The sequence below is a fragment of the Panthera uncia genome (assembly GCF_023721935.1).
Source record: "Panthera uncia isolate 11264 chromosome A1 unlocalized genomic scaffold, Puncia_PCG_1.0 HiC_scaffold_17, whole genome shotgun sequence".
NCBI lineage: Eukaryota > Metazoa > Chordata > Mammalia > Carnivora > Felidae > Panthera > Panthera uncia.
Genome location: NW_026057577.1, coordinates 147,544,899 through 147,570,584, shown reverse-complemented (window position 1 = coordinate 147,570,584; position 25,686 = coordinate 147,544,899). Strand labels below are relative to the sequence as shown.

Below are 25,686 nucleotides of genomic sequence, written 5' to 3'. Positions count from 1 at the left end.
GAGGGTGTCCAGAGGCTGCATCCTAGGTTCAGAATAAGTCCGTCACCCGCTTACAGAAAATGGGGCACCAAACTGAGGCTGGCACTAATCCGTGTGACGAGCAGGGATGTAAATTTGGTGTAAATGTTATGACACAGTACTGATCACCTGTACACAGTTAAAATTAATCTTCGCACATTCTGGTTGTATGTCACGCTGTGACTCTCTCCGGTCTGACACTGCCCTCTATGGGTTGTATTTTGGAATAACGGAATTAAGGTTGGATGGAGTCTGTAACGTTGCATTCACCGGCCAGAGGACTCTACGTTGTGGAGAAGACGCTCTGCGTATTTATCGGTATTTGCTAATCTGTGGTTAATCACATGTCTGCGTTAGTAGGAAGATGCTCTGTGGGTCACGAATTTCGGAGAATTAAACTGTAATAAAAAAACAGAGATGAGAAGGTTTTATTTCTTCTGAACTCTCTCTGTTGACAAAGGCTCTCCAGGCTCGGTTAGGGCCTGCTAACCTCTGCTGCTCGGAGCGTCCTCACAGAACTGGTGAGAGAGCAGGTGCCCCGGAGGGCGTTTCCTTGGAGAGACCAGTAGGTCTCCTGATTTCATGCAGTCTTTTCAGAAAGTGACTTGAATCCAAATTGTGGATATATTGCTTTTACAGTTGCATCCAAGAATTGATGCCCGGAGAGCTGATGAAAACCTTGGAATGCTTCTTGTAGAATTTTTTGAACTCTACGGAAGAAATTTTAATTACTTGAAAACTGGTATTAGAATAAAAGAAGGAGGTGCCTATATCGCCAAAGAAGAGATCATGAAAGCCATGACCAGTGGGTACAGACCATCGATGCTGTGCATTGAGGACCCTCTGCTGCCAGGTAAGGGCGCCTTGCTCCGAGTTAGCTGGTGTCTCCAGTGCACGCCGTGGCCGTGGCCGTGGCCGTGGCTGGGGCAGGCGGGGCCGGGAGGGGGCGTGTCTACAGTCCCTGCAGCCAAGGGCAGTGCACTGGGTTCCAGGCGGGTTCCTACTGTGTTGACAGTTAAGCGGGATACCTTCAGAACTCTTTCGTTTAATGCTTCTAGTTCTTACAACGTTGGAGTTTTGTTTCCATTCCTTGATTAACCAGAAAAATGTAGAAAGTGAAAATTAAGAAAAGTGTATTTTTTCTGATTAGTAAAGTATAACATATCCACATATCCGTCGTAGACCATTCACTTCTGAGAAGCAGGTCACACAGAAAATTGTGCCGCAATCCCCTTCCGTTTTGGCGTGTTATCCCTCCAGGTTTTTCCTACACGGATATTAACATTTATTATTGTAATCTTACTAATTAAGTGACCCCCATAATGCACACAGCTTTACAACTCGTCGTTCTAGTTAACAGCACATCCCAGGCCCCTTTCCTCTGTGCGTAGGCGTGTTCTGCTCCAAGGATTGCTGCGCAGACGGTCCTGAGGCGGCCTCCTCTTTCTCCACTTTTATTCCCACGAGCGGATTTGATGGCGCTCATGTCCCCGTTAGCGTAGGCACAGTCTTCTTAATCTTTGCTGGTCTAACAGAACCACGTAGTATAAATTTTCATTGAGTTTAGATTTCTTTTTCTTTCTTTTTTTTTTTTTTTTTTTAAACATTTATTTATTTTTTGAGAGACATAGAGCACAAGTTGGGGAGGGGCAGAGAGAGAAGGAGACACAGAATCCGAAGCAGGCTCCAAGCTGTCAACACAGAGCGTGACGTGGGGCTCAGACTCATGAACCGTGAGATCATGACCTGAGCCGAAGTCGGACACCCACCCGACTGAGCCACCCAGGTGCTCTGAATTTAGATTTCTTTCGTGGTTTAGTGAAGTTGACCCAATTTTTATTTATCAATTCCACAAATGTTTATTGAGTGTCTATTAGGTGAGACACTGTTCTTACTGTTGGTGATAAAATCAGTGACGGACAGGTGACAGAGAAGGTGGGGGGGCGGGATGTCAGCTCCAGGTACACTGCCCTTCACCTGAGTGGTTCTGGGAGATCCCGCGCGTGTGTTAGGGAAGCTTTCCTTGTCATCACGCTGTCCTTTATTTCTCCCCAGCTTGTCTCTCACATCTGTATTTGGCATTTCTTGTTCAGTTACTATATATTTTTTAATGTCCTCAAGTGTAGCAGTTTTTTTGTTTTGTTTTGTTTCGGGGCTGCTGGAGTGTGAAATTTACTTCTTAACAGCCTCTTGAAAGGAAACGTGCTGACTGTTCTGTCGTTCATAAATGACGTGACTTAACGCCGTGCTTTTTCTGTAGTGATTCCCCAGCAGTGTAGGAACACGTTTCACGTCTGTTTGTCTGTGTCTAATCAGTTAAGTTGGAGGTGTTTCCAGTGTCTTCACTATCTGCTTAAATGTACTTAAAAGACGAAAGCCTGCGTTATCACTGGATTGTATTACCAAATCTGGAAAAGGAAAAATCCCAGTACTTAGAATGTCTCCTAAAAAAGTCCTGCTTACTTGGATTGTGAAGGATGCTGATTAAAATTCAAAAATGTCCTGTGACAAAAGTTCCTCGACTGTGGCTCACTTGGTGACTTCCCTGTTGGCTCCATGCGCCCCGCGCCCGGCCGGTCCTCACCGGGGGAGAGTCTGGGCCTGCGGCCTTCCGCCCCGAAGGGCGGGCTCCCGCGGGTCCCAGCGGCGCTGATGGGAGTGCTGGGTCTCGGGCCAGCCGCCCGCCTCGTGCACGCCTGGCCAGCACCACCGTGGTCGGTCACAGTCGCTGCCTTGACTCTCTGGTGTCTTTGCCACCTGGGGAGCTGCCTGACTTTTTCACGGACTGTCACTCTGTCTCTGAATGACATCGCACGGAGGTAGACCCGGATCGTAGCCCGCGAACGTCAGGAGATGGGCGCCAGTGACGGGCAGCGTGTTGGCAGGCGCCTGGCTCGGCCTTCCTGGTGCGTCCGGAAGTGGGGAGGGCCCGCTGCAGAGTGACTCACGGGAGAAGACGGGAAACATCTGGATCAAGGGCCGGATGTTGGGCAGGGTTTGACAGCTGCCTCTCTCTTTCAGGAAATGACGTGGGCCGCAGTTCCTATGGGGCCATGCAGGTGAAGCAGGTGTTTGACTATGCCTACATTGTTCTCAGTCATGCCGTGTCGCCCCTCGCGAGGTCCTATCCAAACAGAGACTCGGAAAGGTAACGCAAGTCCCCTGTCGCTGTCCTGGGCTCGCGGCCCCCGCGGTGTGGCGGCCACACGCCTCGGCCTGTGCGGAGCCGGCCCCGCCTGCCCCTGTCATTGCTTGATGTGCCCCTGCCTTGTAGCCCAGGAAGATGCTGATGAGGAAGGCCGGGCGGGAGTTCAGGGTGGCTCGGCACTGAAACTTTCTTGTTTGGGGATTTGGCGGTTCAGGGCGTTTGATTTTGGGGAAGTGATTTCTGGCTTTTTAAAACTTGGGAACGTGATGCGTTTCCTTGAGGCTGTCTTCAAAATGCACATACTGAGTTCTGAGTGAGTGCCTCTGGGCCTCTGGGCGCACAGGCCCCAGCCCTCCTCCCTGTGCGTGCTCTTTCTTGCGTCTCCATTTCAGAGGACTCTTACCTGTTGTGAGAGGTGCCTGCGGCATAGCTGGGGGGCGGATGGAGGGAGTGAAGGGGCGGTGGGAAGGAAGAACAATGAGGTGGTGGCCAGTGCTCGTGGAAACTGTGCCGGACGGGGAGTTTGAAGCCCGGCACTACTGGTGATCGGCCTTGTCGAGGGTTTCGAGCCTCATTCCGCGCATGGTGCTCTCCGGCAGGGCTTTCGGCCCGGTGCTGGGTGCTGGGAGTCTCGGCCCTGGCTGCCTCCGCAGGGGATAACGCCATGTCAGACCTTTGTGAGTGCTGGGTGGGGGCGGGGGGCACTCCCCTGCTTAGACACCTCCTGGAAACTGTCTTTTGTAGGTAGCTGTAGGCCCCGGGACATCTGTACAAGTGAGCCCACCATTTCTATGCTATGATCTCAAAGCACATCTGGGCTCAAGCATCAGAATTCATATATACTTTGTAAAATTATTTTAGCTTTCTTCCTACTATCTTTCACTTAGCAAAGGGATACGTTGTTAAAAATAGAGAATAGCCGGTCGGAAGGGCTTGTGGGCTCATAGTAGCTGCCGCCCTCCGCTGACCACCCCCCGCCGTGTCCTCCTGCAGCACTCTGGGAAGAATCATCAAGGTCACTCAGGAGGTGATCGACTACCGGAGGTGGATCAAGGAGAAGTGGGGCGGCAAGGCTCCCCCCGCGCCCGAGCCTGGTGAGACTTCCCTGCTCGCGCCTGTCACTCGTGCACTTTGGCACCTCGTGTGGCAGTGCCTCTCGGTCCCTCCGTGGTAACTGTCAGACTGAGAAAGTGCCTCGTCTTCTGTAGCGTAAGAGTTTGCAGCCATGAGATGTAGGCCCCTGGACACAGGACGTGTGCCACACGTGGACTGGTAGCGTCTCTTGTAGTAACTGCATTAAAAATGCGAAAAGAAACAGGTGAAATTCATTTTCACGTATTGTATTCAACTTCTGTTTAACACGCGACGTGTATAAAACATTTTTGAGAGATTTTACTCCCGTGCTGCTGGGCCCGTGAGACCCCGCGTGCACACCGCACGCACCCCAGACACGGGCTGCGTGTTCAGATTTCGTAAGGTTTACAGCCGGAAACTGTTCCCGTAGCCACCTTGTTCTAAGCACATTTGAAGGCGTCCCAGTGCTGAAACACACAGCTTTAAAAACTAAGAAAATTGAATAAAGTTAGGAATTGAATTGCTCGGTCTCGTTCGCACCGGGTCCGGCCCCAGCGGCACCTGTGGGCCCACGCCCCCCCCCCCCCCCCGTCCTCTCAGGGAGGTCACTCAGGCCTGTCTCCCCTGCAGACGACAGAATTAAGATAAAGGAGCGAATCAGCGCGTGTGACGGGGACCAGCCGCAGCGCCGGGACCCGGAGTCCGCCTACGGCCAGCGCCTGACCCTGTCTCTGCCCAGCCCCCAGCTGCTCTCGTCCGGCTCCTCCACCTCCTCCGTGTCCTCGCTGTCGGGAAGCGACATTGTGAGTGCGCCGGCCGGGAGACGTCTCTGGCCGGCCTTTGAAGTCTAGCAGCCCGGGGGTCCTCTCCCCTCCGTGCGTGTGTGGGTGGCGGGCACCCCAAGACCGCACCGACGGGTCCCCGCTCTGCCGCGGGCCTCTGCCGCCAGTCGGGGACCCCGGTCTCCGCGGGCCCCAGGAGCCGGCGTGCCGTCCACACATCGTCACTAGGGCGGACGCCCTCGAGTGGTTTTTTAAAGGCCGTCTGGAGACGAAACGTTGACGCGAGGGGTCTCCTGCGCAGCTCGAATGCTGTCCCGTCCGGAGACGACTGGAGGCCGCGTTGGGCAGCCTCGGGCTCCTGTGGCGGGGGGCCGATGGGCACGTGGGCTCCCGACCTTCGCGTCAGCGCGCCCGTCTTCAGCTCCCTGCCGTTGTTCCTGCTTGCAGGATTCCGACACGCCGCCCTGCGCGACGCCCAGCGTCTACCAGTTCAGCCTGCAGGCGCCCACTCCCCTGCTGGCCAGCCTGCCCACCGCCTTGCCGATGACGAGCGGCAAACCCCAGCCCGCCACCTCCAGAACGCTGGTCGTGACAACTAACACTCAGGTATGTGGCCGGCCGGCACCCGTCCTGGGGGCGGGCCCTGGGACCGGCCGATGCTGTTGAAGCGTAAACGACTCCTGAGCTCTGCGGCAGGCACGTTTCTGCCTCGCAGGACCCCTCGTCTTTCTCGGATCGACGGGGTGTGACTTGGGTCGTTCTGTGGCAGAGCGCGTCCCCGAGGCCCACTCTGGGCAGGCGTGCACTGGGGGGGACAGCTGGTCTCCCACCCTGACAGGGCTCTTGGCGGGGTGCGGGCCGACCGTCTGTCTCAAGACGCCTCTGAGCCCCGCGTGCGACTGTTGTCGTTGGCGGGTCTGGCGCTGCCCCTGGGCAGGGAGGGGCCGTGGTCTCGGCGTCCTCTCCCAGTCTCCAAAAACTTCGACTCTTTCACGTCACTCATTAGGCAGTATTTATAGGGCTTTTTCTGTTAGAATATGTTTTCTGTTGTTGTTTTTTAATTTAGACAAAACTAGATGTCTGAAAGGTAATCTCAAAAAACACTAAATTTGGTGGCTCTTCCCAATTACGCACAATTGAGTACGTGTGTGGAGAAACCCAACACAGGGATTTGCCTTTCAAGAAAGGTCATCTCTACAGTGCGGGTTATGAGGTGAGCGTAGAGGGACGTGGGCGCAAGCGTACGGGCTCATTGCTCTGTTGCTTGGAGCTTTGCCCCGGAGGGTGTCCTCACAGGACGCGCCCCAGACCGCAGGCCGAGGGCAGCGTGCTGTGACACGGGGTGGCGACGGTGGCAGGCGGTAGGGCCCCGCCACAACTCCCGGGAACTGCGTGGGGGTGTCATGCTGAGGCGGTTTCCTGTGCTATGAACATGGATTCTGGGGGCGCCTGGGGGGCTCAGTCGCTTAAACGTCCGACTTTTGATTTCGGCTCAGGTCACGATCTCACGGTTCGTGAGTTGGAGCCCCACGTCGGCCTCCACACTGTCCGCGTGGAGCCTGCTTGGGATTCTCTCTCCCTCCCTCTCTCTGGCCCTCCCCTGTTCGTACTCTCTCTCTCGGTAAATAAACTTAAAAAAAAATTAAAAACAAAGTATATTCTGCCACGAACTCTGGGTGCGGTAGTGGCCACGGTCTTCCTGGATCAGTCATCGGGTCTGACCTTGCCTGAGGCGCCCGGTCCCCCAAAGGCCAGTGCGGCCGCTGCGTGGTGGTCCAGCCAATGCCGACCGTGTGCTTCTGGCAGGAAGTCCAGGAATGTTTGGGGGATAGGTCGAAGGCCGGGTGCTGGTGCCGTGGTCTGCTCTGTCACTCGTGCTGACAGTGAGTGAGCCTAAAGCTGCGGTCGTTCAGATTTTAAGCCACAGCTTGAGGCCCACTTCGTTTTCTTTCTGAACTTCAGACATTACTTCTAGCAGAGTAACTGAGTAAACCACTCCTGTCTGCAATATCTCGTGCGTGCTGTCTCCCTGGAGGTGTCCCCCCGCTCGAGACGAAATGGGCACGTGGGGCTGGGGCATGAGTCTGTCAGACCCAGTGGGCTCTTCCCGGCGATGCCAGCTTCTGGGCGGGGCAGAGCCCCCACGGACGAGAGAGAGGGCCCGTGTGCGCTGCAGGCCCCGGTGGGGAGCTCCGTTCGGTAGAGCGTAAGGAAGGGCCACTGCCTGTGTCCGGCGCCCTTGTCGCCCTGCGGCTGCGAGCGTCACAGCCTCAGAGTGCCATCCGGGACACCCCAGCACCTGTCCCGGCAACCTGTTCCAGGCGCTGTTCAGGGTGGGGGCTGCAGTCAGTCCCCAGGGGTCTGTGGGGCACACGGAGGATTCTAAGATGTGGGCAGTGCCTTTGTCAACGGTCCGAGAGAGTTCCCAGGGGCACCCTGTGCAGAAACAGAAGCAGTCCAGGGGCCGGAGAGGACGGGGAGGGGCCAGCCTTCCCCAGCACCCCTCCACAGGCCAGCGCGCGGCCTCTGGGCCTGTGTTGGGGCGGGGACTCTGCTTCAGCTCTTTCCAGAGATGCGAGCGGTGGTTGTTACTCTGATGACTCGTTTGTTACATTGGCGTTTGGTCTTCCAGGAACAGCGAAGCTTTTATGACTTGGCTTCCCGGGCAGACTTCATACTGCAAATGCTGTTTCAGAATGTGAGGTATTCTTGCGGCAAAACAAAGTCTTGTCAGGTTATAGGAAAACACAAACAACGTTCGTGAACCTGTTTGCCAAGTGCTGTTCCAAAGTAGCGCCCTCCCTTCTCGGGCTCAGCGTGACAACTGGGACCGTGACCTCTGTCGGCTCGGTGCCTCGCTGATGTCTCTGCTCCTTCTGTTCCTAGACCAGGTTCACGATACCTCCACCGACCCTCGGGGTGGCCCCTGTCGCTTGCAGACAGGTTGGCGTCGAAGGAGCTCCAGCGTTGAAAGCCGTTCACCACATGTCTTCCCCGGCCATTCCGTCCGCCTCTCCCAACCCGCTCTCGAGTCCTCACCTGTATCACAAGGTAGGCCGCCCCCCTTGCTGGTGGTGCCCACCCACGCGGGTCTGTGACGGGCCGGGGCTCCATGCTCTCTCCGCCCGAGACAGGGCTCCACAGAGATGCTCTTTACTATTTATTTACTTTTATGATTCTTTTAAGTTTGATTATTTTGAGAGACAGAGGGAGAACGAGTGGGGGGGAGGGGCAGAGAGAGAGGGAGACAGAATTCGAGGCAGGCTCCAGGCTCTGAGCTGTCAGCACAGAGTCCAGCGGTGGGGCTCGAACTCGTGAACCACCAGATGGTGACCTGCGCTCAAGTTGGATGTTTAACTGCCCCACAGAGACGTTCTTTAAGATGGAATTGTTTTCTGATAATCCATGACAAAATGCATGTTTGCTTTTGTTTGTAATGAAAGAAAAGTATTAAGATATTTTCAAGTGTAATGTAGTTTTAAGCATCTCCCGTAATTCTTTGATTGAACCTGTCAGCATAAAACTGAAGTTGGAAGGAAAGAAGGTTGAAAGTGGGGAATATTTTGTTTTCATGTTCGTTTGTTAATTATATGCCAAATGCCTTGGATTTCAAGAAGCCAGTGGTACAATCCCGAACAAATGCTGGCGTGGCCCAGCGCAAGGTGTGGCCGTGTGATCTCACCCGCCTTCTTTGTGTGTGCGCCCTGGGGTGGAGAGGGGCCGGGGTGCGCTGGGAGGGCCCGCATCTGACCTGGTTTCACGGGGGTCCCTGCGATGCTCCTGTCCGTTCCCCTGTGGCTTCTCCAGATGCTGCACGTGAGAAACTCGGGTGATGGGAAGACAGGTCATTATCAACTTCGTGTGCTCTCAAAGCGCCGGAGTGTTTCCGAGAGCGGGCGTCTGCCCGTGGGAATGAGGGTGCGGTGTCCCCAAGCGAATGTCCCCTGTCTCTGAGGATACGGGGACACTCCCCTCGATTACTCCAGTCAGTTCCTCTGATGCTTATCTGATCGTGTTTTGCCAGTGAATTTTTGATGCTTAAGGTCTGGCTCTTTGGAGCTAGGTCATTAAGTCCTGACTGGTTTTTCTGTTTGGGGCCGAGTAATAGACATTCCTTCCTGGATTTACCCGTCCTGTCACGAGGGGTGTTCATGGCACCCCACGGGCATCATGCTGCCCTGCTAGAAACAGGGTGAAGGGACGACTTCGAGAAGGGAGGCACCTTCGTGAGCCGCACGTTGGCTTTGCTTCCCACCCCCTGCTGCTTGTTTGCTGCGACACTCCTGACCACGGGCACGTTTCCTCCGCTCTGCTTTGCGTGGAGCTTCGGGTGTGGGAGCACCAAGCGCCGGCCACAGCGTGTCCAGCGTCACACCCCCGGGGGCTCAAGCCCCCAGCCTGCTGGGGGGCACGGAGCTCGTGCACGTGTTCCAGAATTTCAGAGCCAAAGCGGAGGAAAAACACCCGGGGGCCCTTAGTTCTGTGGACACATAGGACCAGTTGGAAGTGTGCCGCTAACATCTTTGGGCGGGAATGTGTGTGGTTTGACCCGGGTGGGTCGCCAAGTGGGCGTGGGACTTCACGCCTCACGTGCAGTGGTCGACGTGACCTGGAAGAGAGGCGACTTTCTCTCAGCTCCTCCACATTTAATGTCACGGGGACACTGTGTGTGCAGCAGGGACCAGACTGCTGCGTGGCTGCCGTGGGCAGCCTGTGTGCGCCGTCCCCGTGCATGGGCCGGGCCGGGTCTCCAGTGGGGGGGGGGGGGGGGGGGAGACGTGGCTCGGGGACGCTCCGTGGCAGCCGGGTGGGGGGCCTCCCGTGACCGTGGCGCCCGGTGGCTCCGGGGCGGCCTGTGACCCTGCTGTCCCCTCTGTCTCTCCAGCAGCACAGTGGCATGAAACTGTCCATGAAAGGCTCGCACAGCCACGGCCAGGGCGGCACGTATGGCTCCGTGGGCAGCGGAGGCGTGCGGCCCCCCGTGGGCAACCGGGGCCACCACCAGTACAACCGCACCGGCTGGAGGAGGAAAAAACACACACACACGAGGGACAGCCTGCCTGTCAGTCTGAGCAGATAATGGCCCCGACGGCGCCTCCCGGCCCCCGCTCTCCGCAGACTCACGCCGGGCGGCCTCGCGCCCGGCCGGGAACTGAGACCAGCATCCAGCACGCGGGCCGGGCCCCTCGGGGCGCCCGCCGCCGCTCACTCTGCATGTTCCTCGTGTGGTGGTCGCGTCCATCTTCAAGAACAGCTCCCTGTGCTCATCTGTGAAGCCTTACTCGGCGCGGACGCTGTCCTCCGCCTGCCCAGGCGTCTCCCTCGGCGCCCAGGCGGGCCTGGACGGGGCCTGCAGGACGCGACGTCGGCCTCGGCGCTCCTCGGCAGCGGGTGCGGCTGTTTTCAGGGCGCGTCTGTCGGAGCGACAGAGGTCGACCCCGGTCTCGTGTCCTCCTCGGCGGGCGGGGCGGGGAGGCCGCCATCGTCTCACTGCCCTCACGCTTCGTGTCCCGTGTCAGAACTGTTTTTCTATGTAAATACTGAAAAGTTATGATTTGTGCAATAACTCAGATATTTTTATTTAATTCATATTTTCACATAAGTTATATTTAAGGGAGGAGGTTTTTTTTAAACAAGCTTAGGTCCTTTCCCGAGTCGCATTTTCTAAGTTGGGTTCATCGTGTCGGCTGGTTGTCTGATGAGCACCGTTACCAACACCGCGAGTGAGGGGCTCGGGGTTTGTTTTCGTGTTTTCCTTTTGGTCAGACGCGGGCGAGGCCTCTCGGCGCCCGGCGGGGGAGCCGAGTGGCCCCGGCGGTTCTCGGAAGCGGCTCGGCCCCCAAGCCCTCTGACCAGCTGCCCGCCGGCCCTGCCCTCCGGCCCGTCTGTTGTCTCGCTCTGACCACGGAGCTTAACGTTTTGGTTTTTGGTTCTTTTAAAGTAGACAACAAATCCAGCATTTAAAGTGCCAGAACTTTCTAAGGGGAGAAAGGGTTGTCACATTATAAAATCCTAAAAAAACAAATGTGAACTTTGAGATGCTTCCGTCAGTTTTAGTAACGTGGCCTGTAAGGACGGGTCTGGTGAATATCAGTACGGACAATGGTACCCAGTTTTAGGAATGTGGAGAAAGGAATTATGTTGATTCCATTGAGGAATCTGTATAGCAGTATGCCTTCGTTCTGTTAAGAGCAAACCTATGAGGAGTCCTTCAGCTGCTCAGTGCACCGTGGGGAGTATTTTTAACGTATTGCAGGACAGCACAGCCCAGGGGTGGGGCCGGGGGCGGCTGGCGCCCGACTGGAGAAGCCTACAGGCGTAGTACGCGGGCGCAGTCTGCCGCGGCGGCCACTGTCCTTGGCCTTGTTCTCAACAAGAATATGTCCATCCTGCCTAACCCTGAGTTTTCGGAGCACCACAGTTGTCCTGGGTGTTGTTGGCTGCATCTCAGAGGCCGTCTGAGCCCCCAGTTCTAAAATGGGGGTTCCGGCCCTGCTGAACACTACAGGTAGGCTGGTCTTTGAAGTCCACTAGTGGAGAAGTTCGAGTCGCGAGACTTACTGCCATGACACCTGATCGATGTGCCGAGTGGGCGCTCTGGCGTGCGGCCTGGTGGTGGGGCCCCAGGGAGGGCGGCTCCGCATTGTTGCGGCCGGCCTCGGACCCAGGACTGGCTCACAGCGCCGTCGAGAGCTGGGGCTGTGGGCTGTCGGGGTGGGGGGGGGGGGGGGGGGGGCGGCGTTCCAGAACAGAGTAGCACATGTCCGCAGTTGTTGTTGATCGAAAGTTATCAAAAATATTTAAAGATATTTAAATTGTGAATCTATTGATAAAGAAATATTTATAAAAACTGATACGTAGGCCTGTACTAATCTCCGCACATTAGCAATATTGACTGTAACCCTACATCAAGGAGCCACCGCGGGGCGAGGGCCCCGGGGGGTGTGCATTTTAAAGCTCGATTCGTAGACACAGGCGCCACACCCCGTCCCCGTCATGGTGAACCGAATGAATTGGCCTGGCTACCACTGTGGTCACGCGCTACAGGTTGAACAAAACGATACCATGTTTCGATTTTTTTTTGTGTGTGGACAACAATGTGGAAGCTAAAATTGACATATTTTTATGTAAAGTTTTTCTATTCTTTGATTTTTAATAAACTTTGGAAACCAGGTGGTGTCTGTGTTTGAACGTTTGCTTTCCTTTCAAGAGGAGGGGGAGCTTCTCTAAGTTCATATCCCTGAAGTTTCTAAATAGAGCAGCGAAAAATTATTTTATCACTGGTTCAGGAAATCGGAATCCAGCTGACGTGCCAGGCTGTGCGCAGAAGAAATGGGGCCAAAAGGCAGTCTGCGCTCGCATTCCACGCCAGCCCGGCGGGTTCAGGAACGCCACTCAAACGACGCTATTGACGTGCCGTTTCTGACAAGGGGATGTGTGATACCACTGGGTGCTAATAAGACTTTCCAGTGAAACGCGTCCGTCTCCGTCTCTCGTAGGTCAAATTATATCACTCAAAAATAACACATTTGAGACAGCCAAACAGAATGTAACTTAAAATGTGACACATTTAGAACTTACAAGGAAGTATCTAAAAATTGTTACAGAGCAGAGTGTCAGCTGCAGCCCCCCCACCCCCACCCCCCTGCGTGGAGTGCACGTGCCAGAATCCTCAGCCACAGCCTGGTACAACCCTCGCTCATCCGCTCCTCCCTTCCACAGAGATTTCGAGGGTGCTCCAAGCAGGTGCACCTGAGTTCCAGCAAGGCTGCATAAAGCCCCAGAAAGCAACTGATGTGCCAGATGTCACTGTTGTGGCTGGAGGCAGAGTGACAGGTGTGTCTGCGAATAGGACCGACCAGGAGAGGGCTTGAGCTGGGTTAGGGTTAGGGTTAAGGAGCTGGCGCGCCGGTGGCACTGTAAGAGGCCGGTGGCCCAGAGCAGGTGCAGAAGCGGAGGCTAGAGGGAGGTGAGCCGGGACGGACGGGAAGTGGGAGGGCTTCTAAGTCACTGTGGCCGCTCATCGGAGAGCGGGCAGGAGGAGGACGTCGAGGTGGCCCAGGTGAGCAGGGGTGGCCGCGGGCAGCTACGGGCAGGTGGGATGGGACCGGCAAGGCCACCTGATGGACTGGGCAGGGTGGGAGGGCAGTGGCCCCACACCCCCTGTGGGTTTCTGCCCACGGTTCTCTGAAAGGCACGATCTGCGGGAGCCCCCGGCCTCCGGGAAAAGCCCGCTCAGTTGGTAGGTCACGCCTGTGAGCCCGGGGCCTCGGGGAGGGGGATGGGGAGACTGCAGTTACCTGAAACGTAAGCACCCCCACCCCACCCCAGTTGGGGATACCTGCACCCACTGTCCTGTGACTCGGCTTCAGGTCGGTCACCTGCAGGTCACGACAGTGACTCCGTCCGCGGGACATCCCACGACTCCAAATTAGCTCCCTTGTGGCCACTGCTCCGTGACCGCCTCTTGGAGTTGCTGTGGGGCCTCGTGTCCTCGCTGTCTCTCTCCCAGGTTCCTGGCGTTCCCGTGTGCAGCGCGGGAGGTGGGACCTCCGTGATGCAGACAGACCAGCCCACGTGTGCACGGTTTTGTTGCCCTCGCCCTGTGATGATCTTCCTGAAACTTGGGAGAGGAGAAGGGTGTGCTGTCGATATTTGCTAAGTTGCAGAGTCCTGGCCCGTCGTGGGGTAACTTACATGACCAGAGGAGGCTGCCCGAGAAAGGATGAAACACACAACAGCCCAAACACCCCACAGTTGGGGCTAATTCTTGTCAAGAATGGCTTGAAACTCGGTTTCCTCGCTGTGCTTCCACAGCTCCGTGGGGGTGGGGCAGTTCAGAAGTCATTTGTCACGAGGCACCGTGGACAAAGCTGGCGGTTCCACACACCTTTAGTCTCCCGGCTTCAGTGGGTCCCGGGCAAGGGCCAGCCCATGACTTACGAGGCCCTGGAGTGAATTGCGGGCAAGATCAATAAACACAAGTTGGGTTCTTGCAGATGCTGCGCTCTCTGTCCGTGACCTCTGAACCCGGATATTTGAGGCACTGACAAGCGTTACACGTCACACGAAGGTTCTCTTGTGGGTCATTTAAAGTTTTGGTAAGAAGCGGGTGGCTCGCAGATTTTAGTTCTTCCTGCCTGAATCTCCCGAAGTCCCGAGTGTCTCCACGGTGATAGGTGTGGACGGCTGTGGCCAAATCCAAGCCTACCCGGCAGCTGTGTGCTCGGCTCCAGGGGAATCACGAGAGGGTTGTGAAATCGGAAGGGCTCTGGAGCCCAGCCGGGGCAGCTCTGCCCTAGGTGAGGACACTGAACCCCGGCCCTGGGAGCGGGGTCTCGGGGCCACAAGGCAGACCTGAGGTGGGACCGAAGTGATGGCACATCCTGACGGCGGCGGGCGGGGGGCGGGGGGGCTCTTCACAAGCAGCGCGGCCACCCTTCTGGCCCTCCGGTGAGCTTAGAGCCGCTGCCCGGTTTGGGCAGCAAAACCTCCACTTCCATCATTGAGTCCGTGAGCTTCCAGACTGTGGCCTGATCTGTGGCTCCCTGTGGACAGCTGGCCCGGACGGTGGAAATTCTCATCACGCAGCAACCAGTGATGAGAGCCGCCCGGCTTGATGTGTTTCGATGGTGAGGCTAAAGCCTCCTGGCTCGTGAAACGTGGAGGTTTGCCGTCGCCTTGGCCTTCGCGGTCGGCGTTTACGCTTACCGTGCGGGTCCTCGCCAAGGCGGGCTCTGGAAAAGCACGCTCCAAACCCAGCTGGTAGTTGTAGCTCCATCTTGACTCGCCCGGCTTCTGGCAGCTTCTGGCGTCTTCCTCTGTCCCTGGCGCCTCCTCCCCTCCCTCGGCCCTTCTCCCGGTACAGGCAGGTGTGGGACACCGGGGCCTCTGGCCAAGGCCACGCAGGTGGGCCTGACACTGAGAGGAGGCTGACGTCATGAGCACTTGGTGGGTCGGCATGGCCTGGACCATTCGTGGACGTGAGCTAATGACTTCAGGGGCCTGGCATGCCGTCACCACCACTGCCGCCAGGGCGCAGGGGTCCTTCCCACCTCCAGAGGAACAAACCGTGGCACAGAGAGGTTAAGCACCCTATGGGCCGCTTTTTGAGAAACTCAGATGGGCGGGGTCCACAGAGATCAAGGTATAATGAATGCTGCTGAACTCTGTCTGGAGTACAGATCAAAGCAGTTGGGGTGTTCGGGGCTGGCCTCCCTCGCTCTTCGTGTCCTGGATTTTCAGCTCGTTGCAAAGTTTCAGAAGACCCCAGGGATAGGTCTGGTGCCGGGAGGGGGGTCCTGCCTGAGTTCGGGAGGCCCTGACACCCTCGGTCTCCACCTGTGTGTCCCATGTCTCTTGGAGTGCCGAGCGAACGTCGCCTGTCCTCGGGGGCAACCTCGTCCACCATGATCTCTGTCCACCCTTTCTGGGACGGGCCCCTTCGCCCACGTCGCATGGGTCCCTTCTCCCCCCAGAGCCACCTGAAGGGGTCCAGAAGGATTGTTTTTGTCTCTTCTGGTGTTCAGTCCTGGAATCATCACTGGCCAGTTGATCTTCTCTTCCTTTTGACATCTGCTATATCGTGGCAAGAAAGTGGCATTTCCTTTTCAATTTCATCTTCCTAATAGATCACGAGCCTTCTGGAGTTGGGGGGGTGTTGTGCACGCACCTGTGAGCATGTTGCTCCCAGGATCAGCACCCTGCCGGGCGCCACCCAGAAATTGCCTGAGATGCTCACTGGTTTATTATGGGGACGTAGCTTTGCGCAGTGGCAGTATCGTAGCCAATGAGGTTATCCGAGGCGCGATTGTTGCTAATTGAAAACTATTATGGGGACGTGGTCACGCTTCCCTTGCTTCCGTTATTACATACCAAAGAAAGTCTGGAACAAATAGACAGCAAAGCTTTAGTGAGCAAAAATTTTTTTCACGTTACCAAAAGCAGCAGCAAGTAGATTTAAGACTCAAGGTGCTTTTTTTTTTTTTTCTTTTAAGGAAAATTGGAATCCAGATATGAACCAGAATTTTTATTCTAATTTTTTTTAATGTTTATTTTTGAGAGAGACAGATAGAGCCTGAGCAGGGGAGGGGCAGAGAGAGAGGGAGACCCAGAATCCGAAGCAGGCTCCAGGCTCTGAGCTGTCAGCACAAGGGGCTCGAACTCACAGACCCTGAGATCGTGACCTGAGCCGAAGTCGGACGCCCAACCGACTGAGCCACTCAGGGGCCCCTGAACCAGGATTTTTAAAATACCAAGTCCTCCTTTCAGCTGTGACCGGAGGGTGGAGTTCGGAGTTTCAATAGCGTGCCTGCCGCTGTCTGGCCTGGAAGAAGGAAAGCTGAAGCCAGGAGGGAGCCACGTAACGGCCGACGCTTTGTTTTGGCTGTATCGGGTTCCTGGATGGGCTGTGTCTGCCGACAGGTGTCCCCCACTGCCCGCTGCTGCCTGCTAGGGGGGCGAGGGGGTGTCAGGTGGGCATCGCGGTCTACCCCCCCTCCTGCCCCCTCCCCGCTGCCCCGGCCTTCCAGAAGTTCTGGCTGCTGTCTCCCTGCAGGGAAGAGAGAGGGCGCCCTTGCCTCACTGGCAGGCTCCCTCAGCCCTGCAAACCTCCACACCCCTCCCTCCCTCCCTGGCCACAGGGCTCACTCACCCCTGGCCAGAGGGTCCCCTGAGGGTGGGTGGGTGCCCCCCCTCCCCCCCCCCCACCCCACGTGGGCTGTGAAATAAGTTAATATTGGAAAGGAAACCATGTGCTGTGGTGAAAGACAAGTATGGGGAAATCAGGCTGCCGCTTTTTTTCCAGAACTGAAAAAGAAAAAAGATCTGCAAAATCCTAAGAGTGAGGAATATCTTCTGTGGACTCCAAATCCACTCTACCGCTCGAACCGGCAAACTCCACGCTGGAGGGCAGTGGGTTTTATGGCCACAGCTTCACAGATTCATTATGCCGCCCTTATATTTATTATAAAAATCTATAACTGATTTGTTATAAATACTGGAGAAATCACAAGAGTTATGAAGCCAATTCCCTTTTTGCTCCTTGTGCTACTGCTCTTCAAGGCCCTAAAAATGGGGCCTGTGGACTCGGATGTGGAGACCTTGGCGGGGAAGGGCTTCTCTTCCAACTGGAGGAAGGGATCCGGTGAGATTCCCTCAGGTTAGCAGTGCAGTCGTTGACTCACGTCCACAGACGGTTACATCCGGCGAGATCCAGGCATGGGGTCTTGTCCGGGCGGCTGGATTCAGAGAATCCAGAAGGAATCCAGAAGGAATCTGCCTGGCAGGGCCTCCCAGCGTGACCAGCAGGCACTGGGCTTGGAGCAGCGTGCGGGGAAGTGTTAACTCAGCAGGCCTGACTTGTTCACACCCTGCACACTGCAGAGACACGCGCGGTCCCTAACCGTTCCCAGGGGTCACCTCTAAGCCCCTGTGATGTCCTGCCCGACAAGAGCGTCTCTGTTTATCCGGGGCTCTGGGCCCTGACAGCTGTCAGGCTGGCAACGTGATTCACGGGGGCCGCGGGGCCCACTGCCTCGGTTTGACCTGCAGAGGGGCTGAAGCCCGAGAATTGAGGTCGGCCACGCACAAAATCCCTGGACCCAAGGCTCTGGGTGAGCTTCCCCGGCTGGCACTGCTCCACGTGTGTGGCCACGCGTCCCTGCTGTGAGAATTCAGGGCCGTCCGCACAGCTCCCCGGAACGGGCCCTTGGAAGCTTGTGGCCGTCTGTCCTGGGCTCGCCCCTCGAGGCTTTGCTGGTTACGGCCCGTATCCTGCTGCCGTCATAAACCCCAGTATCTCAGCATTTCCCACTGCTCTGAGTCTTTCTAGCAAACCACGGAAACCGAGGGGGATTTGAGGACCCCAACAATACTCCGGGGGCTGCTATTCGCAGACGGGGCTTGAGGATGAGGACAACAGAGGGGATTCAGCACGGAACACGTTCCTGCGTCGCATTCCTGGTCCCGCTGCTGCTGGGGGGCAGGGCCAGGCTCCAGGGACGGGGGGAGACGGAGGGGATGTGCGGGGTCCCACTGTCCTCAAGACCATCACGGGCTTCCTTTGTAGTGACGGGCACGCGCACAGGAACTTCCTGGGGGGGGGGGTGTCTCTCATTTGCGGTGCTGACAGCAGGTGACCAGGTGGGTGGGGTGCAGTTTGTGGACTCAGAGGTTGGGGTGCACGGCTCTTGCTCCTCATCTTGTGGAGGAAAAACTGGAGAGCAAGGTGGCCTCGTGCCCCCCTCACCTCCCCCTGCCTCACCTCTCCCCGCCTCACCTCTCCCCCCGTCTCACCTCCCCCCTACCCACCTGGGCCCCATCTCACTTCCCCCACCTCACCTGACCCCACTTCCCCTGGGCCCCACCTCAAGTCACCACATAGGTCACCCGCTCGGCTGCTGGCCTGAGTCCTGCCCCCAAGATGTTAGGTCAGTTTCCTGGGGCCACTGTAACAAAATATCACAGACCGGGCGGCCTAGACGACAGACCTTCATTGTCTCACGGTTCTGGAGGCCTGAAGTCCACGGTCAAGGGGTCAGTGGGCTATTTCCTTCTAAGGCGCCGGGGGAGAACGCATTCCAGGCTACTCCCCTAGTCTCTGACGGTTTCCTGGCCATCTCTGGCACCCCTTGGCTTGTGGACACATCACCCTGTCTGCCCGCACCTGCACACGGCCTTCTCCCTGTGTGTGCGAGTCTGTGTCCACATTTCCCCTTTTTATAAGGACACCTGTCAGATGAGGGGCCTCCCCTGCTCCAGGGTGACGTCCTATCAGCTAGTTACATCCACAACAGCTCTATTTCCAAATAAGGTCATGGTCCAAGGTACTGGTTAGAGCTTCAGTGGGAGATTTTGGGGGGGATTTGGGGGGGGCGGGTTCAGGCCCGCAGCAGCTGCCCGTGTCCTCATCCCCCGAGCCTGTGACGTTGCCGTGTGCAGCAAGGGAGATTTTGCAGATGTTGTCAATTAAGGAGCTTAAAATGGGGAGACTGCCTGGGATGATGTGGGTGAGCCCTGACTATAATTACAAGTACCCTACGGGGTGGGGGGAGGTAGGGGGAGCTCTGACGACAGAGAAAGAGAAGCCAACGCAGTGATAGAAGCGGAGATCGGAGTGACGTGGCCACAGGCCAAGGAATGACAGCAGCCACGGGCAGCTGGAAGGGTCGAGGGGCAGGTGTGACCTCCGACCCCTCAGAAGGAGCCGGCCCTGCCTCAGCGCTAACCTGCTAACTGAGTTTGGACTTCCGGCCTGCAAAACCGTGTGGGGGGAAGATCAGTGTCGTTTTGAGCCACCACGTCTGTGACCATCTTTTACGGCAGCTGCGGGCTGACACGTCACCCCTCGGGCTTCCCGAGGCGGGAGGAAGGGCCCTGGGCCCGGCACTTGTGCCCTTAAGTCCTTTTGCTCGCGCTCTTGGTTCACAGGGAGACGCAGGGGCCTCCCCGAGGAGTGAGAGAAAGTGCTGCCGTGCGCTTCCTTAAATTAGGTGAACGTTGCACCCTGTTGTGCCGGGCAGTGAGGCCAGAGCCCTGGGGACAAAAATCACTCACAGCTCCGAGCACCTAACTGGCCTGGCCTGCCGTCACAAGGAGGTCAACCCAGCACGCGTCCTCTTTTGGGAGGGCCGGGCTTCAGGCGGCTCTGAGATGACAGAAGGGACACGGCCCAGCTCCTGCCTCACTTCCAGGCCGGGGGGGGGGGGGGGGGTCGTCCTCACACACTCAGATGTCCCACGTGGTGACATCTGCGACCTCTCTCAGCACGCGCACGGGGACAGACACCAGAGGGGCTCGGAGGGGAGTGAGCCTCTGGCCGCCACTCACACCGTCTCAGGAGGCGGTCCTGCTGCCCCCCGCGGCCTGGACAGGGAACGCGGGAATCACCCCCGTGTCCAGAGTAGCTGTTCAAGCCGAGGTCTCGGAAATGCTTTTGCGTGGTGACAGGGCGCTTGCTACTGGTCAGCATTCCTAACACGCGCTCCCCAAGAAACAGACCACGGCGCACGTCCCCTCCAAGGGCGGGACTCCGCTGTGGGGGGATGCCATCTTGCTTTTCCTTCTGTTACTCTTGGTTGGTGCCCACGTGCGTGGGCAGGGGGCTCGGCATGGCAGGGTCAGGGTCAGGGTCAGGGTCCGGGATTGCTTGCACCGGGGACGGCTGCCGGAGGCTGAGCCCCACGTGACTTTGGCCCGCCTCACTTTGGTCAGTGCGCAGCCTGACGCTTTGGGCTACAGGCTCATGGGTACGTTCTGCTCCGCTGCCGTGGGCCCCGGATACTTGATGTTCGCGTGGGGTTTGGTGGGGTTTGTGGTGGGGGGTTCACAAGCCCCGTCCTGGGAGGGCCCCGGCTATCTGGGGGCGGCGTCTCCCTTTGCGGTGTTGGAGGTGAGCCGTGCCTGGTTCCCTGGCTGCTCCTGTGCCTCTGGCGCAGCTACGACATTAAGGCCTCCAGGGACAGCTGCCGGGGCTCTCAGAGCTTTTCCTCAGCCAGCCCGGGGACGGATGGGCACAGTCCCTGGTGTTCCCAAGGGTGGTGACGGGAGGGAGCCCCAACTTGCTGAGAGGGCCAAGCATGGCGGTTTGCTGTGGCCGTGAGAACTGGTGATGTGACTGGCCTGTGCCTACACTGGTCCGGGCAGGGCTGCGGGGATGCTGGCATCCACCCCACCCCCAGGCCCGTGGTCTCTCCGCGACAGCTGGGAGCTCTTGTCTTTGTCCACCCGGAAGCACTACTGAATCTCCAAGACCCATCCAATGTCACCTGCATGAAGCCCACCTGCCCCCGGCCTGACTCTTGCAGGCAGATTGATGACTTTAGAAGAACTGCACAGGGGGTGCCGGGGGGGCTCCGTCGGTTGGGCATCCGACTTCGGCTCAGGTCATGATCTCACGGTCCGTGGGTTCGAGCCCCGTGTCACGCTCTGTGCTGACAGCTTGGAGCCCGGAGCCTGCTTCACGTTCTGTGTCTCCCTCTCTCTCTGCCCTTCCCCTGCTCGCACTCTGTCTCTGTATCTCTCAAAAATAAATAAACGTTAGAAAATTTTTTTAAAAATTAAAAAAAAAAAGAATCGCATGCTTGTTTCCCAGCCCAACACCCTCCCTGCCCCAGGACAACATCCTGCTTCAGAGACTGCATCTGGGAAAGGCTCGAATGATGTAATTTGATGGAATGGGTGTTAATGGTCAGTGACGTGTATGGACGTGTGCACTCACCTATACGGGCGTGCATGCGTGTGTGTGCACACTTATACGCACACGTGTGTGCACACCTATGCGGGTGAGCGTGTGGGGGGCAGGAAAACACACAGTCAAACTCAACGCAGAGCCCGTCAAATAATCACCCGGTGGCTTGTGATCGGGCCCTGTTGGTTCTATCTTCTAATCGCATTTTCTCCCTGAAACAATTTCAGCTAAATTTCTGTTTGACAGGATTTCAAGTGGAACCCACCTGACCTAGAAAATGACAGGAACGCTGATGATCTTTCCAACTTAACCTTTTCATCCTGACTTGACCTTTCCCTTCTTGACGTGAAGGAAGAGAGTAGGCCCCTGGCTGGTATTGATCGAAGGCGATTACACAGGCCCGGCTCTGGAGGACGAGCTCCTTGGTGGCAGAAAGGAGGTGGCCGTGTGTGGGCTCTCAGGCCCCTGAGAAGAGACTGTCCAGCCAGAAGCACATACATACATACACACAACACACTAGAGGTCCACACGGGGCTCACTTTGCCCCAGGCACCGCTCTGAGCATTTGGCTCCTGCTGATGTGTTTAAATGCCCGTCACGCCCCAGGACATAGTGATGGTAATATCAGCAGGTTGGTGGGGAGGGGGAGGAGGTAGGAGACGTACGTGAACCCCCCTTCCCGGAGACCCTCACCTGCAGCTCAGCGGCCTCTGCCCCCAGGCCTCCTGGCTTGCCTCTTCTGTCCCTTTAGCACAGCAGGTGCACAGGGCTGGGAGGGGTACTGTGGGCCCAGCCGGGGCTCCGTAAGCGCTGAAGCCCCAGGGCCTGAAAAGCCCAGACACACATGGCTGTCCTGCATAGAAACTCACCAGAGGCTGTCCTAGCGTCCCCAGGCCGCCCTAACAAAGTGCCACAAACTGGGAGGCCGTGGTCTTTCAGAAGTTTCCGGGGGAGCGCCCTGCCTGAACTCTTCCAGCCCGTCACAGCGGCTGGCAGTCCCTGGCGGGCCCTGACTTGTGGCCACCTCGCTGCGATCACTGCCTTCGTCTCCCCATGGCCGCCTTCCCTCTGCGTCCGTGTCTGTGTCCATTTCCCTCACCTTCTCAAGACACCGCTTTGGGGTTAGGGCCCCCCCTAATCCAGTTAAGACCTCCTTTTAATTTACCCAATGACATCCGCAAAGACCCTATTTCCAATCAACATCCTACGCTGAGGTTCCTGGTGGATGTGAATTTTTGGAGGACACAGTTCAGCCCCACACCCCAACCCACTGCTTTCTCTCCCCAGGCCTCGTCAGCTTGGCCACTGTGACAGATGCCACGGGCTGGGCGGCTTCCGTGGCAGACATTTACTGCTCACGGTTCTGGAGGCTGGAGGTCCACAACCGGGGTGCCAGCAGATTTGGTTCCTGGCTGGTGCCTGGCTGCCTTCTCACTGTCCTCATGGGGCTTTTCCTTGGTGCATGCCTGCGAAGGGAGAGATCGGTCTCCCTCTTCTACAGAAAGGACACTAATCCTCTACCCTCCACCAAAGGGGGCTGGACCTTTGGAGGGGGCTCCACCCTCCTCCAAACCTAACCACCTGCCACAGGCCATCCCACTCCTAATGCCATCCCACTGGAGGTTAGGGCTTTGACACAGGAGCTTTGGGGGACACAAACAGACAGCCATAATGCTCCCTCCCTCCCTCCCTCCCTCCCTCCTTCAGATGAGGTAAGCAGATGAAGTTGGCGGACGTGGTCATGGTCCCAGCTTCTGTAGACGTTGCCTCCTCATGCCGGCAAAGAAGGGACCGCACAGCGGTGAGGGCTGACCATGGGGAAGACACAGGGCGCTGTGGGGCAGCGAGGGGGAAGGGGGTCACGTCTTCAGCAGCGCATCCCTCTGGGCACCAGTGATGCTGAGGCTGTGATGTGTCATCGGCCTCGTGGGGAGCAGGACAATGGGCCTGCGTCTTCAGGGTAGGGCTCAAGCTCAGGGACCATTCCCCTGCCCCTGCGGGGGTCCGGTGCTCCTACTCTCAGAGGGAGTTCACAGTGGATGTCAGATGCAGCCTGGAGGCTGGCCTGGCGTTTGAGGGCAGACACTGAGGGCAAGGGTGAAGGGGCTCCTTTCCCATCTCCTCGGCAGCAGGTGGAGCCCTCACTCGGGCTCCTGCTTGGGAAGGGCTTGAGTTCTGGAGCCCGCCAGCCCGCTGGGGGTCCACCGTGTCTCCTAGGTGAGGTCTCAGCCTGGGACCTTTCTCGTCTGTAAAATGGAGATAAAATAATATCTGCCTTGTGGGTTGTGGTGAGGATGGGAGGCAATTCCTGTGCAGAGTAAGTGTTCACTGTGGCTCTTTCTGCTGTTCCTACTTACCCACCGGGTCCCCTCACTCTTCTCCTGCTGATGTCTTTTTTTTTTTTAATTATTTTTTTTAATGTTTATTTTTGAGAGAGAGAGAGAGAGAGAGAGAGAGACGGACTGTGAGCGGGAGAGGGGCAGAGAGAGAGAGGGAGGCACAGAATCCGAAGGACGCTCCAGACTGTCAGCACAGAGCCGGACATGGGGCTCGAGCCCATGAACCGCGAGATCGTGACCTGAGCCGAAGTCGGATGTTCAACCAGCTGAGCCCCCCAGGCACCCTTTCACCTGCTGACGTCTTATTTCTATTCATGGAATCATGCAGTGACATCACCTTCTGTGTCTGCCCTATTTCACTGAGCAGAAGGGAGAAGTAATTCATTCCTTTTCCTGGTGGAGCGACACTGGACTGTGGATGTACATTTCATTCATCTCTTCATTGGCTGATGGATATTTGGGTCATGCCCACTTTTTTTTAGCCATTTTGAACAATGCTGCCGTGAACATTCACGTGCAAGTTTCTGTCTGGACATCAGCTTCCATTTCTCCTGTGTATACACCTGGGAGTGAAATGCTGCATCATATGATGACTCGGTGTGTAACTCACCGAGGAACGGCCAAGCTGCTTTCCAAACTGTCTTTACCATTTGACGTTCCCACCAGCGATGTGGGAGGGGCTGGCTCCCCCCCCCCCATCCTCACCGGTACTTATGATTACTCGAATTTTCAATTCTAGCCACCCTAGGGGGTATGAAGCCGTATCCCATTGTGGTTTTGGTTTGCGCTTCCCTTATACGCAAATCCATAGACATAAAGCAGAGCAGTGGCTGCAGGTGGGGAGAGGGGGAGAATGTTTGGGAACTGGATGGTTGGGGTGTTTGCACAACAACACGGCCAGTATCAAAACCACTGAACTGTGCACTCGAAGATGGTGAATTTTATCTCGATGACAAAATGTCTTACTCCTCCTTTGAGGCACAGCTCTCACACCATCACCCCCAAGAACCTTGGAGGGTCTCTCTCCTCCTTACTTATATCATTCGTGCTGTGACCCTCCTCTCATCGTGCTGTGGTGTGGACAACGGATCCTTCTCACGTGTAAATTTACTGCCAATGACTTAACTCTTCACTGCCGTCCACAGCACACAGCAGTCGGGAAGTTTCTTGAAGCACGATCCTTGGGTCACGTGTGTGGGAGCAGCTGGCTAGTTTGTGAGGTGGGTCCCCCTGCACCCAGTGGGTCCTTGCCACAACTCCTCCAAAAAGGATCGAGTACCTACCTAGAGGTAACGGAATTCGGGCTTCTTTGTAAGAAGAGTGCTGACGGAAACCAGTCACTTGCGACCATGTTGGATGCAAGATAGAGAGTGATGGGGGCCCCCGGGTGGATCAGGTTAAGCATCTGACTGTTGATCTAGCTCAGGTCAGGATCTTACGGTCCGTGAGATCGAGCCCCATGTCGGGCTCTGTGCTGACAGCTCGGAGCCTGGAGCCTGCTTGGGATTCTCGGTCTCCCTCTCTCTGTGCCCCTCCCCTGCTCGCTCTCTCACTCTCTCTCAAAAATAAATAAATAAACATTTGACAGAGAGAGAGAGAGAAAAATGCTTGTTGGCTATAGAATAGAAGTTTCGGAAAAATGAAGCTGACGTGTCCAGTCGACAGGGGGCTTCGGTCCAGGAGTGTAGGACTGCTCGGGACTCCTGTACAGCGTGTGTAAACGCAGCATCACTTGTGAAATCCTCCCAGGAGTGTCCCTTTGTTTGCTTACTTGAGAGGTAAAGCTTTTCACAAACTAAATGGTTGGCAAACGTTGAGTGGAGCACAGACACAGGAAATACCCATCTGACGGAATGGGGGTCCAGGAAGAAGCCGGAGCAAACGCCTGCGTGAAGCGCTGGGGGCAGGGGACTGGTGGCCGGGGGCTGGGCTGCAGCTTTCAAGGGCCCTGCCTTCAGTGCAGAGGGCGGGAGGTCTTTCTCCGCAGGTGCCGCCCCCCCACCCCCGGGTGGATCCTGGAGGGGAACAAGCCACCTCCGCCGGGGCTGACTTGCCCCTCCCAAAGCCAGGAGGCAAGGGCGCCACCCAGTGGCCGGGGCGGTTCCGTGGCCGATCCTCCTGCGTTGAAAACTGGAA

General features: G+C 56.8%; 1 protein-coding gene and 1 pseudogene across 1 annotated transcript in view; both read left to right on the top strand.

Annotated features, from left to right (window-relative positions):
* TENT4A (terminal nucleotidyltransferase 4A) overlaps window positions 1-11,750 on the top strand; it is a 47,256-nt gene extending 35,506 nt beyond the window's left edge. The window contains exons 9-15 of the mRNA XM_049648927.1: window positions 658-871; window positions 3,040-3,166; window positions 4,160-4,260; window positions 4,871-5,043; window positions 5,470-5,628; window positions 7,909-8,073; window positions 9,908-11,750. Of these exons, the coding sequence (XP_049504884.1) occupies window positions 658-871; window positions 3,040-3,166; window positions 4,160-4,260; window positions 4,871-5,043; window positions 5,470-5,628; window positions 7,909-8,073; window positions 9,908-10,102 (1,134 nt within the window). The 3' untranslated portion in view covers window positions 10,103-11,750. The remainder of the gene's footprint in view (window positions 1-657; window positions 872-3,039; window positions 3,167-4,159; window positions 4,261-4,870; window positions 5,044-5,469; window positions 5,629-7,908; window positions 8,074-9,907) is intronic.
* Window positions 11,751-15,782: 4,032 nt separating this feature from the next.
* LOC125935929 (uncharacterized) lies at window positions 15,783-15,967 on the top strand (annotated as a pseudogene).
* Window positions 15,968-25,686: the final 9,719 nt, after the last annotated feature.